Genomic DNA, 14,811 nt, shown 5'->3' on the forward strand with positions numbered 1-14,811 from the left:
AAGGCACACAGCCTGACTGGCTGAGCTGGAATTTCAACGCAGGTCCAGCAGAGCTCACAGCCCTCACTTAGCTTCTCTGCCTTTCAGGAGAAACTGAGACTCCACTTTGCTCTGGATAGAACACCGTGATTTCCCCCCACCCCCCCATAACCGACAAACACACCATCCTCCCGCAGCAAATATTTGCTTCTGAACCATCATTTCCGCTGACTGGGCCCCAGGGACTAAACAGCCTCAGTTTTTCCAGGAAGCTCCTCCGCAGGTCTGCCCAGAGGACAGGTTCGAATCCTGATTCAGTCCCAAATCCCTGCTGCTTCTGTCACCACCTGAGCTGCGACCGCGGCGGACAGACATCCCAATTTGGGTAAGGAGCGGTGAAAGGAAGGTGCCTGGGACCCCAGGGGATACCTGGATCCCAGTGCATCCGCCCACTTCCCCCTACCGCCGGACACAGTGGCCCTCCCCGCGCTGCCGAGACACACTTTTGGCAACTCGTGTCTGCTCGGTCGGCCGCCGCGCCTTTGCCCGCGCGAAGCCCCCTACCTCTTGGAGCGCTGCAGCAGCGCGCCCTTGGCCAGGCGGCTCCGGTGGCCGGGCGCCGCCACCGCCGTCCAGTAGCTAGGATCGGACATGCTGCTTCTCTTTGTGCCGCCGCCGCCGCCAGAGGCCCGAGAGGCGCGCGGGCGCAACCAGCGGCGGCGGGACGCGAACCTTCACGGCGGTATCTGCCCCGGGAGCCCCGCGGTGAGGGGCGGGGCACGCGCCGCGGGGCTGGGGGTGGGGGGCGAGGAGGAAGCGCGAGGCCGGGAGCGAGGCCTGGAACCCCGCCCAGGACAGCGCGGGGGCGGGGCCTGGCCTGGCGGGGTGGGGCGAGCGACGCGGAAGCAAGACCTGCGAACCCGCGTGCTGGCTGGTGGGCGTGGCGTTGCCATGGCCGCGGGCGGAGGGGCGGGACGTTGCCAGGGTTGCGGGCGGCGGGGCGGGGCGTTGGCGGTACCTGGATGTAGGGCCTTCGAAGTTGGCTCCCTTCCTTCAAAATGTAAATCCGATCGCGCCCCTTTCTCCCCTACCTCGGCGCTAACCCCTTCTGAGTGCGGCACTCAAGACCCATTCAGCAGCCTGGCCCAGCTCATGCTACTGCACCCACGCTGGCTGTACTTCTTGGAATGCCTTTCCTGCCTGGCAAAATCCAGCGTCCCCTCCTTCAGGAGGTCTTCTCTTGTGTCTGTCCAGCTCTGTCTTCCCCAGGCTTGGGCTCCTTGAGGTCCCAGCATCTTCCAGCACTGGACTGGCACAGAGGGTGTGTTTAGCAAACTGAGTCAGGGCATCTGATATGCTCTTCCTGTCTGTACGACGGGAAAGGCCATCAGCCTGGCTACTATCAGGAATCAGATGCCTGATTTAACTTCTCAAGCCTCAGTATTCTCAACTGTAAGATGGGAGGAAAATGGGGCTGACATGAAGATTACACTGTGCCTCCCAAGAGTGCCTGGTAAACGTTCGATAAACGTTAGCATTAGGCAAACTTCCAGGCCTCTGGTTCCCCATATACACATGTCCCTTTGTGAAAATGTAATAAAATCAGAGGCACAGAAAGTGCCTGGTACAGAGCTGGGGGTACAGTTCATCTTCACTATGGAATTAATGCTTCTGTGAATTAATGCTTCCTCCTTTCATGACAGCCCCAGGAAGTCAGGGACAGTGTCACCCTGAAGGTGGACCCTCCACAGGCCACACAACACTTTGGGAACCGGCCCAGGCAGGACTGACCTGGAGCCCAGACCCCACATCTGAGAAAACTGAGGCGTACAGGGAGTCTTGCTACCTGATGTGTAGCCCTGACCCTGCCCATCCATCTTGCCACCCATTTTGCTTCTTAAGTCTCTCTCAGACTCCCTGCCTTGCTGCCTCCAAGCCCAGTGTCTCCTTCAGGTGGCCCACACGCAGTGGCCCAGATATCCGCTGAGTGTCTCCCCAGGCCTGCTCTCCATGCCCCCCAGACTGGGGCTCAAACAACCCATATCTGGCCACTCATTCACTCAACAAACATTGAGCACCTACTGTGTGTCTGCCCTTGTACTGAACCCTGGGGATGCAGGCCACAAATAATCCCTGCCCCCAGGAGTCCCCAGTCTGGTAGGGGAGGCAGAGAGTGAACAGGAAACAATTAAATGAACAAGTTAATTTCACACACTGAAGCTGAGGAAGGAAAAGCACAGGGGTAAGGCTGGCAAAGGACGACTTTAGCCAGGAGGCCTCTCTGAGGTGACACTGCAGCCAGCAGTGAGACATCGAGAAGGAAGAGGAGCCAGCCATGGAGAAAGAGCATCCCAGGCAGGGAGCACAGCTCATGCAGAGGCCCTGAAGCAGGACTGAGGGGAAGATGCCAGCAAGACTCACCATGTGGGCCTTGTGGGCTACAGGGAGGAGTGCAGTTTTACTGCAGCAGCAACAGGGAGTCATGGAGGATGTGTGAGCAGCGGGAGGGTGTGATCTGGACTATGTCTGTAAACCCCGCCCCCCATGTCTGCCATGAGGAACAGAAGCTGTTGGGGGGCAGGAGTAGAGGCAGCAGGAGGCTAGTGAGGGGCTGTAACAGGGTCTGGGAGGGGAGGACACAGGCCTGGGCCAGGGTGGGGCTGTGGAGTAAAGTGGGTGGATTCTGGACTTATTCTGAGGCTAAAGAACAGGCTCTGCTGTGGGGTCATAGGTGTAGATGAGGATGAGAGAGGTTACCCATCATCCTCAGGTGCTTAGTCTGAGCCACATACAGGAAACAGAGCCTCCTGCATGGGAGGAATTCGAGGTCCCATAGGTCTGGGGACCCAAGTGGGGATGAAGCCACGGTCTCATGCACCATAGACTAACATGCTGTGTCCACAAGCTCCCCCTACCATGTGTGCCGGGGACACATCTGCACACAGTTAGTAAAGGAGCTGCCCATCATCCCTAGCCTGTGCTGCCTACATGCCTCCCACTATGCCCATTGTGTTGGCATCCCCAGCAGCTGCTTCTCCCACGCCCATCTGGCCTCAGTTTCCTCCTCTGCAGAACAGGGCTACAGCTGGCAATCCAGAGGGCCTGTGGCCATGGCAAAGACCCCCCGCGAAAGGCTGGCTGATCAAGTGACCTCTGGTGCCAGCCCCTTGCCCACTAGATCAAGCCCCTCCCCTACTCACACACTCTCCACGGCTCCTCATTTCACAGCAAATTCACACTCCTGGGTAAATCCCTTTCCTAGAGCTCGAATCCTAACTCTATGCCTCAGACTTTGCCTCTCTCTGCTTGTGCCAGTAACTGTGTAAATAGGAAAGCCCCAGGTGGACATACAGACCCCCATCTCCGACCCCACATTGGTAGGGCCACCCCAGCCCCTCATACCTGCCCATGAGCTGTCCATGCCCCTCCAAGCCCCATACTTTATGTGGTTCCCAGTGCCCTTGGTAGAAAATCCAACTTCTTCCCGTCCTTGGTGTCAAGCCCCCAGAGGGAACACGCCTCTGACAATGCTGTTCCCGCCTGGAACAGCCTCTTTGTTGTCCCCTTGGCCGTATGGGCCCAACTCATGACCTTCTCTTCAAACTGCTCCCCCCCAACACCACAGGTAGAGCCCTCCCAGCTGCTTCCCATTTGTCTGTGCCACAAGCATTAATTGAGCACCTGATGTATAGCAGGCCCTGCCTGAGGCTACAGGATGACCAGGACAGATCCAGGTCAGGCTTTCAGGGGGCTCTCAAACCTTTGGATGAGAAAAACAACTCAATAATCACACAAGAAAACATGGAAATCACAACCATGATGGGGTCAGGATGAGGGAAATGGATGTGCATAATGGATGCAACTGGGGCTTGGGGGCCTTTACGGTGGGGTGGGGTAGGGGCGGGGAGGTTTAGACACGAAAGGCTTCCTATCTGAGAGCTTGATGGAGACTTGACAAGTGAATAAAGGAGTAAACAGAGAAAGCGGAGCTCTGGGCAGGGGGGACAGCAAGTGCAAAGGCCCTGAGGCTGGCCAGCTTATATTCTGGCAGTCCAGGAAGCCGCACGGCTAGAATAGGGTGGGCAATGGAGAGGTGGATGGGAGAACGCGGGGCGGGCAGGGTGGTTCATCACAGGAGCTGGACCCACAGGGCCTTGGAGGCCGAGGGGCAAATGTGGGCTTATTCCCCTTGGAGCAGGGGAGGCAGGTACCCATTTCCTTGCCTGGCCCAAGTCAATGGAGCTCTGCTGCCCCCTGGTGGCAAGCAAGGGGCCAGTGGACTCAGCTAGAATCCCAAACTCTCTGCCTCTATTTCCTCCTGCTAAAACTGTCTTATCTGCTCTCAACAGGTCCCTCCCCTCATCTTGTCCTCACCCGAGGTTGAGGCCAAGGACCCAGAGTCAGATCTGGCCTGACACTCTCTCTCAGGGTGCCTCTGGACAACACACTTTGAGGTCCCAAGCCGAGTTTCTCCTCAGCTAAATGGGGGCGACACAGTCTCTGCCTCCCATTGGACACCCCAGCCTGGTCCAGGCCCCACCATCTCCCACCTAGATGTTGCCCTAGCCACTTCCCTGCCTCTGCCACCTCCATTCCTGTCTCCTGTCCCCAGCCAACCTTTCTTCCCCCAAGGTAGCCACAGGGGCTTTAAAAATCTTGGTCCTGCCTCAGGACCTTTGCATGTGCAGCTCCTTCTGCTTGGTGCTTCCCTTCCCCTAGCTCTGCTCAGGCCTTGGCTCAAACACCACATTAAGAGGTCTCCGTCTGAATGTGTCTTGTTTGTCCATTCCCTTGTTCATTGCCTACTTCCTGAAAACTGACTGAGAGCCTCATGAGGGAGAAACTATGTTCATCTTTTCACAGCTATGCCCTTAGCACCTGGCACACAGTAGATGCCTGCTTAATGAAGGTACCTGCCTGTTGCCCAGCTCCCAGTGTGGGCTCCAAAGTGTTCTCTCTTCTCCCCAATAAAGGCCCATGGGAAGAGTGTGAGCAGCTCATTCATACTAAGGTGTAAATGGTTGATGGGCCATCAAATTCTAGACATCACTGACCTGTACATCTGTCCCCTCCCTGAATTTTTGCCCAAGCTGTGTGAGGCGACCACTATATCCCTGATGTTCTCTCCCATACAGGGGCAAGATCCTGAGACCCCGCCGTCGCAGAGAATGGCTCAAACCCTCAACAGACTCTGATGGCAAAGCTGGCCCTGACTTGGCCCCCAGACGTACTGAACCAGGAGAACTGGTGTCTCCTCTCTGAGCCTCAGTTTCCTCCGCTGGGCAATGGGATCAGAAAGGGTGCTTCTCTCCCAGGGTTGCAGAGGGGACAGAAGGAACTTGAGGCGCTCAGTCAAGCTGGTTCTTTTCTCCCTATACCACTTGGCCTGGTTGACTTCAGTGCACAGGGCTCTAATGGTGGACTCTCAGCGTTAGGAATGTGTGTGTGTGTGTGTGTGTGTGTGTGTGTGTGTGTGTGTGTATACATTCACAGGGAGGAGCTTTCCGGCCAGCTGAGCTGGGTCACAGCACAGGAGGCCAGGCCAATTCAGCAGGGCCCTGAGCAGGCTGGGAACCCAGCACCTGTCTCGAGGAAGTCCTTGGGCAACAGCTCAAGTTCTGGCCTTGCCCTGACCGTCTATCAGAAGGGGGAACCTGCTGCCTATGACTGAATATGGAATTTTCCCATCATGGTCCTAGTGTGGATCACAGTGCCATTTTATGGAGAGGTAAACTGAGGCCCAGAGAGTCCATGTCACCAGCCCACAGTACCTTGCGGGGGAGCTGGGTCTGGGCAGCTTCCAAGTCTCTGGGGTGCCAGGGCGATGTCCGAGCCCCGCCCGCGCGCGCTGTCACTTACCTCCAGGGGTGCAGGCCCAGTGAGGGGCTGCAGGGGCTGCAGGGGCTGCTGGGACTCAGCAAGGATGGGCTCTGGCTGCTTGGAGACAGACTGCAAAGAAAGAGGCCGGGGACGGTGAACCCGGCAACGGCCCCTGCGTGTGGCCGAATGGGGAGACGGGACCGGAGTTGTGGTTTCCTTAGGGAGAAGGGGCCTGAAGCTGGGGATACTAGATCTCGCGCAGGCCGCGAGGGCGGGGCCAGGCCGTTGACCCGGGAGGGCTCCCTGGAGGCGGCGGTGCGACTCGGGGCGACTTGAACAGAGACACGGAAGAAGGGTGGTTGTCAGTCTGCCCCTCTTCCCCCAAATCTCCCCTTCCAGGTCCAAGCACTCACTCGAGGGTCAGCGCCGGGATGTGCAGCTTGTCCCTGCGGGACTTCATGCCGAGGCCGGGGCCGCGTCTACGCGACCGGGTACTGACTCCCCCTTCGTGGCCGCCAAGCCCTGACTGTTTCGCGATCGGACAGACAGACAGACGCGGACACCGGGACAGCACGCCTGGCACGCGAGACAGACGCGTAGTGGGGCCTGGGCCGCCGGGTGGTGGTGGGGGGGCGGGCTCTCTCCGTCCCGGGGCGGGGCTCGGAGCCCCGCACCTGCGCGCAGGCACAGACCTGCAGCAAAGGTCGGATTGTGCGAGGCGGGAGCCGCGGTGCCACCCCTCCCAAGCAGGGACGCCGAGGGTGCCGGGTATCGAGCCCCCGAGCTGCACGGCCGGAAAGGAAGGGCAGTCACTGCCTTCTCTGCCGGACTTTTTGCTCCATCAACTGGCCCCGCCCCTTCCCTGTCGAGGCCTTACCTCCGCGCTCACCGAGCCCCGCCCAGCCCCGCCCCCGGGGGGTGTCTCTCGGACACCAATCCACGGTGTGCGTGCCCCACCCCAATCCTCCCACCCGCAGCCGCTCAGCCCAGGCGTTCCCGGCCGCCCGCAGCGGGTGTCACCATCCCGGCGCACACCGGAGGCCCCGACCACGCCTCCAGCACTTTGTTTCCCTGGGTTCCCCCTGCCAGGACAGTCATCCCCGTCATTCATATCCTAATTCAGCCCCACCAGCCTCCTCCCTACACGTGGACCCCTGGCGCTCAGAGCCCCACCCTCCCTCCTGCCCAGCCCAGACTCCGAAGGTTTGCGGTTGTCTGTGTCCGGCCATGGCCCCCTTGAAATCCTGGTTGGACCCAGTCAGGCACACCGCAGGTGGCAAAGACTAGACAGCCCTCAGGGAGTCTTTGTCCTGGTCCTATTCCGTGGCCCAGGACTTTGCCCTCAGTGGTTTGTACTGATTCACGGTCCACTACCCCGCCCCCAGCCTGGGCAAAGGCTGGGGACAGTGCCTGCCTTCCGGGCAGTGTCCAAACCCCTTCCCTACTGGGGTCCTCAGGGCCCTCCCCACCAGGTGCACTACCCCCAGTCCAACAAGAGATGGTCTGGGCTTGGGGGCTACTCTGACACCAGCCCCACCATCAGATTTCAAACTCTCATCCAACCCCCAGGACCTACCCTTTCTCCTCTCCCTCCACCTCCCCTATGCTCACTTCACCCCAGCTACCCCTGTCTCCATGCTGTTTTTCCAGTGCCAAGCTAGTTCGCACCTCAGGACCTTTGACCATGCTGTTCCCTCTGCCTGGAATGCCGTTCCCCCGACACTTTCCCCCTAGCTCTTCCTCCTCTTCCAGATCTAGTCTCAAATGTCACCTCCTCTAAGAGATCCCACATCTTCAGGGCTAAAGCCACCCTCCAGCCCCCTCTGTCTGTCTCTGTTTAATTTCTCCCCTGTATAACATCACTTCATCACTCTCCCCAAGAGAGTGCAAGCTCCACGGGCAGGGTCCAGCATTGACTCGTCACCGTGTCCCCTGTGCCTGGAACAGAGCCCAGCACACAGTAGATCCTAAAAAAATGTTTGTTGAGTGAGTGATTTCACTGAGGCGCAAGGGAATTCCCACCCCCACCTTAGGCAAATGCAGCCTCCAAAGAGGGAGTGTCTGCACTCACACTCCCCCAGACCACCAGTAGGAGGCAAACTCCTCCCCCTCCTGGGCTTTGATTTCCCCATCTGTAAACAGGGGAAGGCACTGAACAAATGTTTTTTGAGCTTTGGGGATCTCAAAATGCCAATCACCAGGAACATTAATGTGACCCTGAAGTGTATGATTTTCTGCTGGTGTTCCCCAAAATAGAGTGAGCTTCCTGTCATGGGAGGCATGCAAGCTGGTTCTAGGATACTTGACTGGAATTCTACAGTCTGGACTCTGGATGCCACCTTTTCAAGTTGGTTGCCGTACAGCCAGTGAAACAACCCTTATGCACCTCAGTTTCCTCGTTTGCAAACTGGCATAGTTTGTACCTCACCTCCCAGCCTGTGGTGAGGGCCACGTGAGGCACCTGTGAAGTACTTTGCAAACACCGGGGCAGGATCAAGGTGAGAAGCTTTGTAGTAATTACTAAATAAATTCACAATTTGGAGGCTGCTGCTGGAATATCTGTGCCCAGGACCACAGGGCCCCACCCAGCCCACTGGCCCCAGGTAAACTCACCCACGTCCCCGGCGCGGTAGGCTCAGCTCCTTCTGAAAAGAAAACAGGGGTCATTCTCAAGGAGACAAACCCTTCACATCCCTAGCTTTCCACCCACCTCATTTCCCAGTTGGCCCCTTGTTCACCCTGTTCCAACCAATGCCTCTTTTCTGCTCACCCCACACATTGGACTCAGCCCTGCCTCAGGGCCTTTGCACCAACTGTATCTTCTGCCAGGACCACTTTCCCTCCCTTCTGGTGCTTGTTAATTGAAGCTCATCCTTCAGGCTTCAGCTCAAGTGTCCCTTCCTCTAGGAAGCCCTTTCAGATTCCCAATCTACCTCCCTTCTCAGCTCCCCTACTTGCATTTTTTAAAAGTCATTATTCAAAATAAATTAGTTATATTTACAAAGAAGTATGTCAGTAGTGGCTAAATACTAATAATCTATTGAGAAAAGGGAGATTCCTTAGTCATCCTCACCCTGTCCCCTCCCAGATCTGAAAGCCATTCCCCGCTCACCTTCTGCAGAATCTATGCAGGTTTGGGTCCTGGTCATTTGTGGGGGCTGGGCACACTGACCAGTGACTCCCTACTGAAGACTCTTTTAGAGCTCAGCAAGCCGATCTGCACCAACCCTGGGTGTCCTCACCATATATAGGGCAGAAAGCCCTGTGCTTGGGTTCCACTGTGACCCGAGTCCACCCTCAAATATGGCTTGCCCAAGAGGGCTTTTTAATTCTCAAAAGGCTGTGTGGCACAAGTTTAGAATCTGAGGACACCCAGACCTGGGTCCAGATCTATCATCTGTTCTTTCCTGGCCGTGGAACCTTGAGCCAAGTGACTGGTACTACCTGTGCTTTGGTTTCCCCATCTGTAATTTGGAGATAATGTAAGAGGGTTCTGGGGTAAAAATGATCAGAAATTATTGTTGTTGTGTTACTGTTGAGCTCAGCAAGGGCCTTCGCAGACTATCGCAATACTTGCTAAATTTTACGTACATTTACTGAGCCGCTACTACTCATCAGGAGCAGAGGCCTTTTTACAGGCGGGGAAACTGAGGCGCGGAGGGCAGCAGCTGCCCACATCTCTCGACGGAGGTAGGGCCGGGAATCCAGGTCTCTGGACACCACACACACACACACACACACACACACACACACACACACACACACACACACACACACTGGGGCGGTTGCGCCGAGGATGCAGGACTATTTTTACCTCGGTGGGCTCAGGGCTGCCCACATCCAGAGTTGGGCGTTCGTCATGGCAACCAATGATGTCATCAGCCCCCGCAGCCAATTGGAGGGGGCCGGAAGCTGCTGGGCTCGGGATGACAGGGCTGGGAGGGGTTAACAGGGTCTCCAGGCAGGGGAAGAGGAGGATCTGCGGGGGTGGGGCGTCGCCCTGAGGCTGGACCCCCGCTACCTTGAGCTCAGAAAATCAAGTCAGAGCCCTTCAAGGTGGGAGGAGGCTCACCTGCCACCCTGAGGTCCCCTTGTTTGCTTGAATACCTCTGGGGATGGAGAGCTCACTATCATTCTGTGCAAACGTTCATGGACCCACCACCACCACCACCACCATTAGGGTCTCCTTCGGCCCCTCCGGTTGTTATGAGATCTCATGCCGCTTCCTCCTCCCCTACTAACCCGCAAAACAGTGAGGAGCTGGGATCTGAACTCAGGGGTTCTTGCTGTGCCCACACATGCCGCCCCCCCCCACCCCATCCCAGCCATTTCCTTCCAAAACACGGACAGTCCTGGGTTCCCAGTCTGGCTCTCTAATCTGGGCTGTGTGATCCCCGACAAACGACTTCACCCGTCTGTGCCTCAGTTTCCTCCTTTGGAAAATGGTCCAGTTACATAGGGCCCTGGGAGGAATCAAGTAGCAGGCTCAGGGCCTGGCGCTGGGGGAAGCTTTGATCAATCAGAGCCCACACAATGATTTTGTGAGGTTAATAACTACCAATTTAACCACAAATTTTAATTTACTTCCAAAATACAAAAAGATGTGAAGTGGCACAGAGAGGTGAGGGACGGTCAGCCGCCCCCCTACAAAGGCTCAGTGGAACGCTGGGCCCACATGGAATTCTCCCGGCACCACCCCCGGACCCTCTGCTCCCTGCGCCATCTGCTTCTGCCTTCAGCCCCCTCTTTGCCAGCTGTTCCTCAGCGAGTGGCTCCCGCCTAGGAATGGGGTGGGGGTGGGGGTGGGGGTGGCCTAACCCCCCGGAACTGCCCTTTAAAGATAATATTTATGGCATCCTCTTCTGGGCTTGACTGGGCTGGGAGATGCTGCCTCCTCACCAGAAGCCTCAGCTCCACCCCGAGGAACCCACATTCTGAAGGAGACAGGGTAGGGCATGGACACCCCCATACTGGAGGCATTAGTAGGGACCCAGAGGAAGAGAAGGGGCTGGAGGGAGAGGGGAGCCAAAGGAGTTCCAGGAGGAGGGCTTCAGGCTGGGCTAGCAGGCTAGTGGGAGACAGTAGGGTGGAGGTGGGACTCAGCCCAGTGGGCACCAAGTCTCATCGGAAGTTGGCAGCTGGAGTGAAGAGAGAGAGGTCAGCAGGGACCACATGGCACCAGCCGGAGGGCTTCCTGGAGGAGGAGAATAGTTGGAACTGGGCCGTGAGGATGCCAGATGGACCTTCCAGGGAGCTTCCCCAGCAGCACAGGAGAGACAAAGTCCAGACACAGACTGGACACCTTCTCTGTCCCTGGATGCTCTCTTTGGGGATCTGCTTTTAAAATTCTGTCGTTTGTTAAGCAAAGGGCAAAGTGGGAGATGGTGAAAAAAATGATAAAATAATAGTGGTAGTAGTCCTAGTAATAACAGCTTACGTTAACTGGCGCCTACAAATGCTACACAGAAGACTGAGCTTAACCCAAACCAGAAAGGGCCAGTCTCCACCTCTTCCCCTTACCCACAGCCAATGCAAACTGGTGGTCCACAGGCCAAGCCAGGACCTGTTTACAACCTCCTAGTACTCAGTCAACCGCATGCCCTGCATTGCCACAGTCAGATTGGCCAGGATACCCCCAGCTATTGTCTGGACTGGCCAATCAACACCTGATTTCCTCAAGCTTTTATGAATTGACTCTTTGACCTTTGGCAAGGATCACCCTCCAGGGTATCTGATTGGCTCTGACCTGATTGGCTGGGGGTGCTCTGAGCTCCAATTAAAGGAGTGTGTGACTGATGCCCCAAACCAAGGCCCTCAACATCTTTGCATCCTCAAGTGCCAGACCACTTAGAATTCCAACTCCCTGACTTCCTGGGTGTTATTTTCCTTCTCTGAGCCTCAGTTTCCCCTTGTGAAAAATAAGGCTAATAATCTCTTGGGCTGTTGGAGAACTACATGCATGTACAGTGCTTAGCATTTGTAGATGCCCCTTAATGTGAGCAGTTATTTACACTTCTACTGTTATTTTAAAAATTATTTTCATGTGTCTCCTACTTGGTCCTTTACTCTAGATGCCTTCCTGGCTTCTGGCCCCCTTTTTGGCCCCCACCTGCTCCAGAGGAGTCTTTCAAAGCGCTCAGATCTGACATGACCTCCCCTGTTCCATCACCTTCCATAGCTCCCAATCACCCTAGGAAGAAAGTCTAACCTCTTCAAAATCGGCGCTGGAAGCCCTGGAAGCAGATGGTCCCATCTCACATGCACAGTTCTAGCGCTAAGAAATGGCTTCTAGCTTCCCCATAAATACATATGGTTGCATACCTCTGGGCATTTGCATGTGCTGTTCCCTCTGTCCAGAATGCCCTCACTCAACTGGGCAAACCCTACTTGCCCTTCCGCCTCCTTGGATGGAGGCCTGCCAGTATGGGGTTGGGCTGCAGGGAGAGCCAGATCTGCCTGGGTTCAAATCCTCTGTCGTCCTTACACACTGTGACACCTGGACAGAGGCTATGATTCTATGAGCCTCAGTTTTCCCATTTGTAACATGGGACTCGTCATCAGGGAATGGGTGCCTCTTCCCCATGGAACAGCAACCCCCCCGTTTCTGACGTCAGCTGCACCCCCCATTCGCCTACCCGAAGGCGGTTTCTCTATTTTAAGAGGCTGCAGGCAGGGCTCAATTCTATCTGGGGCTCCGGGCGGGGCTTGTTTCCCCACAACACCCCACTGCAAACCAGTCCTGCTGCATCCCCTCCTCTATGCTCAGGCCCCCGACTCCTGCCTCTGGCAACGGCCCCTCCCCCCCCGCATGTCCTCAGGGTCTCTGCCTCGCAGCTCTACCCACACCCTCCCTGACTCCCAACCGAAACACATGTGGCTCTTCCTTCACCTCCCAACAAGTTCGCAGTTCCGCAGCCTGGGTTCAAGGCCTGCCTTTCCCCTCCCTCCTCGGCCTCAGTGCCCACCTCCCCACCCCATCCCCTACTTTCTAGCTTCTCTGAGCCTCATTCATTTCCCCAAACACCTGCTCCCTGCCCTGCCACCAGTGGCTGCTTCCTCTGTCCCAAGGCCACCCAGCAACCCTCGGTTCAGCCGCCTTCTCCAGGGGTGCCTGAGCGTGCCCCATCGCAGCTGACACCTGTGCGGGGTCACTGCTGCTCAGGCATTCGTCTCCCCCAACAGGCTGGGAGATCCAGGAGGGCGGTTCCAGGGGTGAACCCCCCCATCCCCCGCCTCTCCAGGGGGGCGGGGGTGGGGTGGGACGGGGGACTACAGCAGGCACTCAATAAATGTTTGTTGGGTAAATGATGAATCCCGGGTTCCCCCACTTGCAACTGGTGGCTTCTTACAGTTGTGGTCTAAGCCCCAGAGGGAAACGGCTAGATTGTCTAAATTCCCACTGGATGGATGGGGACACTGAGGTCCAGAGAGGTCAAGGAAATTGCCGCCGCGGGGTCACGTGCGTTAGAATGTCAGCCTCTCCTAGGTCTGATGCCTTTTTTGCTTATCTCCTGGTGGCGCTGCCTCCCGAACACAAACCCGGGGCCAGTGGTCAGAAAAGGAGGGCCCTTCTAATGAATGGGGAAACTGAGGTCGGGAGACCCAAGAGTGCCTCCCAACGCCTCAGCCCCCCCACCCCCCCAGGCCACAGAGCCAGCTGGCAGTGGCTTGTGCACCTGAGAGCTGGTTAAGGTCGCTGGACTGAATCCCTGCTGTGCGACCTGGGGTTTGTGACTTTCCCAGACTCCAGCCTCAGTTTCCTGATCTGACGAAAGGGCGGACTGACATCCCCAGCCTCCCCAGCTTGCCTTAGGGGTGAGCTGAGGCAGGGCTGCGGTGGCGCTGCGAAGGCACGAGGCATGTATTAATACACATTAATTAATATTAATATAGCACTAGTAAAAGTATTGACACAACGAGATGAACTTATGGTGAGCGCTCAAAGGCTGTCGCTGCAAATATGATTAGAGCTGCTGGTGGAGAGGTCGAAACCTCAGCCCCTTTCTCCCACGGAGCCTCAGTTTCTCCATATGTCAAATGGACATACCCTCTTCCCAACAGGCGAAAAGCACTTTGAGATGCGGGTGGACAAGTGGGAGTCTCCGGAGCGCGCACCTCTCTCCGCCTCAGTTTCCCCTGGTCCGCCAAAGCCCCGAGCCCGGCACCCAAGCAGGTTCGCCAAAGCCCCGACCCCGGCACCCAAGCAGGTTCACTCCGCCCGCGCCCTCTGCCCGCCCGCGCAGGGGCCTCACCTGGAGCCCACGGCGCCGCAGGAGGCTCGGCTCGTCCATCGCCGGCTAGTCCGCAATGCTCGCTTGCGCCCTGCCCCGTCTCAGTCTGCCAGGCCCCGCCACACCCTGCCGTTGGCCAAAGCGGTCAGCTGACGAGGCCTGACCCCGCCCCTCTCCGAGAGCCGGTCTCGAAAGGCCCGCCCCCTTCGAGCGAGCCTGCCCCGCCCTTTCAGGCCCCGCCCCACCCCTGGAGCCTAGAAGTAAACATTTTTCAATGAATCTTCCTAGAAGGGAGAGTTATCCCCATTTTGCAAATGAGGAAACTGAGGCTCAGAAAAGTTAATCCATGTTCCCCGCCCCGGGGGGCACACAACAAGGGTGAGGCGAGTGGGGCACTCACGTCTGTGCAAAATTTAAGAAGCGCCCACAAAAAAAGTCAGTAATGAAGATACACAACATTTTAATACAATAGTTTAACAAATCGAAACGAATACAAAAATGCATGATGAGCTAGACATGAACATTTTAAATAAAAACAGGATCAGACTCTGCCCTTGCACGACCCTGCCTGCTTGCCTCACTCCAATCCTGGCCCTTGTCCCAATAAAACTTTATTTACAAGAATAGGTGGCCACTGTAGTTACCAGTTTCTTTTTTGAGGATGGCTGCCTTTGCCGAGCGCCAATTGGGCACCCAACTAAATGTCTCATGAGGACCTCCTCTCACAGGTATCTGATGATAGTTGTTCAGCCTGACTTTGCAGAAGGGAAAGGGAGGCTGG

General features: G+C 56.7%; 1 protein-coding gene across 15 annotated transcripts in view; it reads right to left on the reverse strand.

Moving 5' to 3' along the window:
* The window catches only part of MAST3 (microtubule associated serine/threonine kinase 3), a gene marked incomplete at its 5' end in the record, with an annotated part of 37,353 nt that extends 23,263 nt beyond the window's left edge, over positions 1 to 14,090 (reverse strand). For 5 of the 15 annotated variants that reach the window (XM_082835433.1, XM_082835432.1, XM_082835431.1 and 2 more), the window contains 2 exons: positions 8,413 to 8,444; positions 14,052 to 14,090. In XM_082835433.1, coding sequence (XP_082691559.1) covers positions 8,413 to 8,444; positions 14,052 to 14,090 — 71 coding nt within the window. Of the gene's footprint in view, positions 1 to 543; positions 757 to 5,838; positions 5,929 to 6,212; positions 6,260 to 8,412; positions 8,445 to 14,051 lie in introns of those variants that run through there. The other 10 variants (XM_082835438.1, XM_082835435.1, XM_082835428.1 and 7 more) reach the window with 4 other exon arrangements.
* Between the last annotated feature and the right edge of the window lie 721 nt (positions 14,091 to 14,811).

Source organism: Leucopleurus acutus (genome assembly GCF_964270905.1).
Source record: "Leucopleurus acutus genome assembly, chromosome: 3".
NCBI lineage: Eukaryota > Metazoa > Chordata > Mammalia > Artiodactyla > Delphinidae > Leucopleurus > Leucopleurus acutus.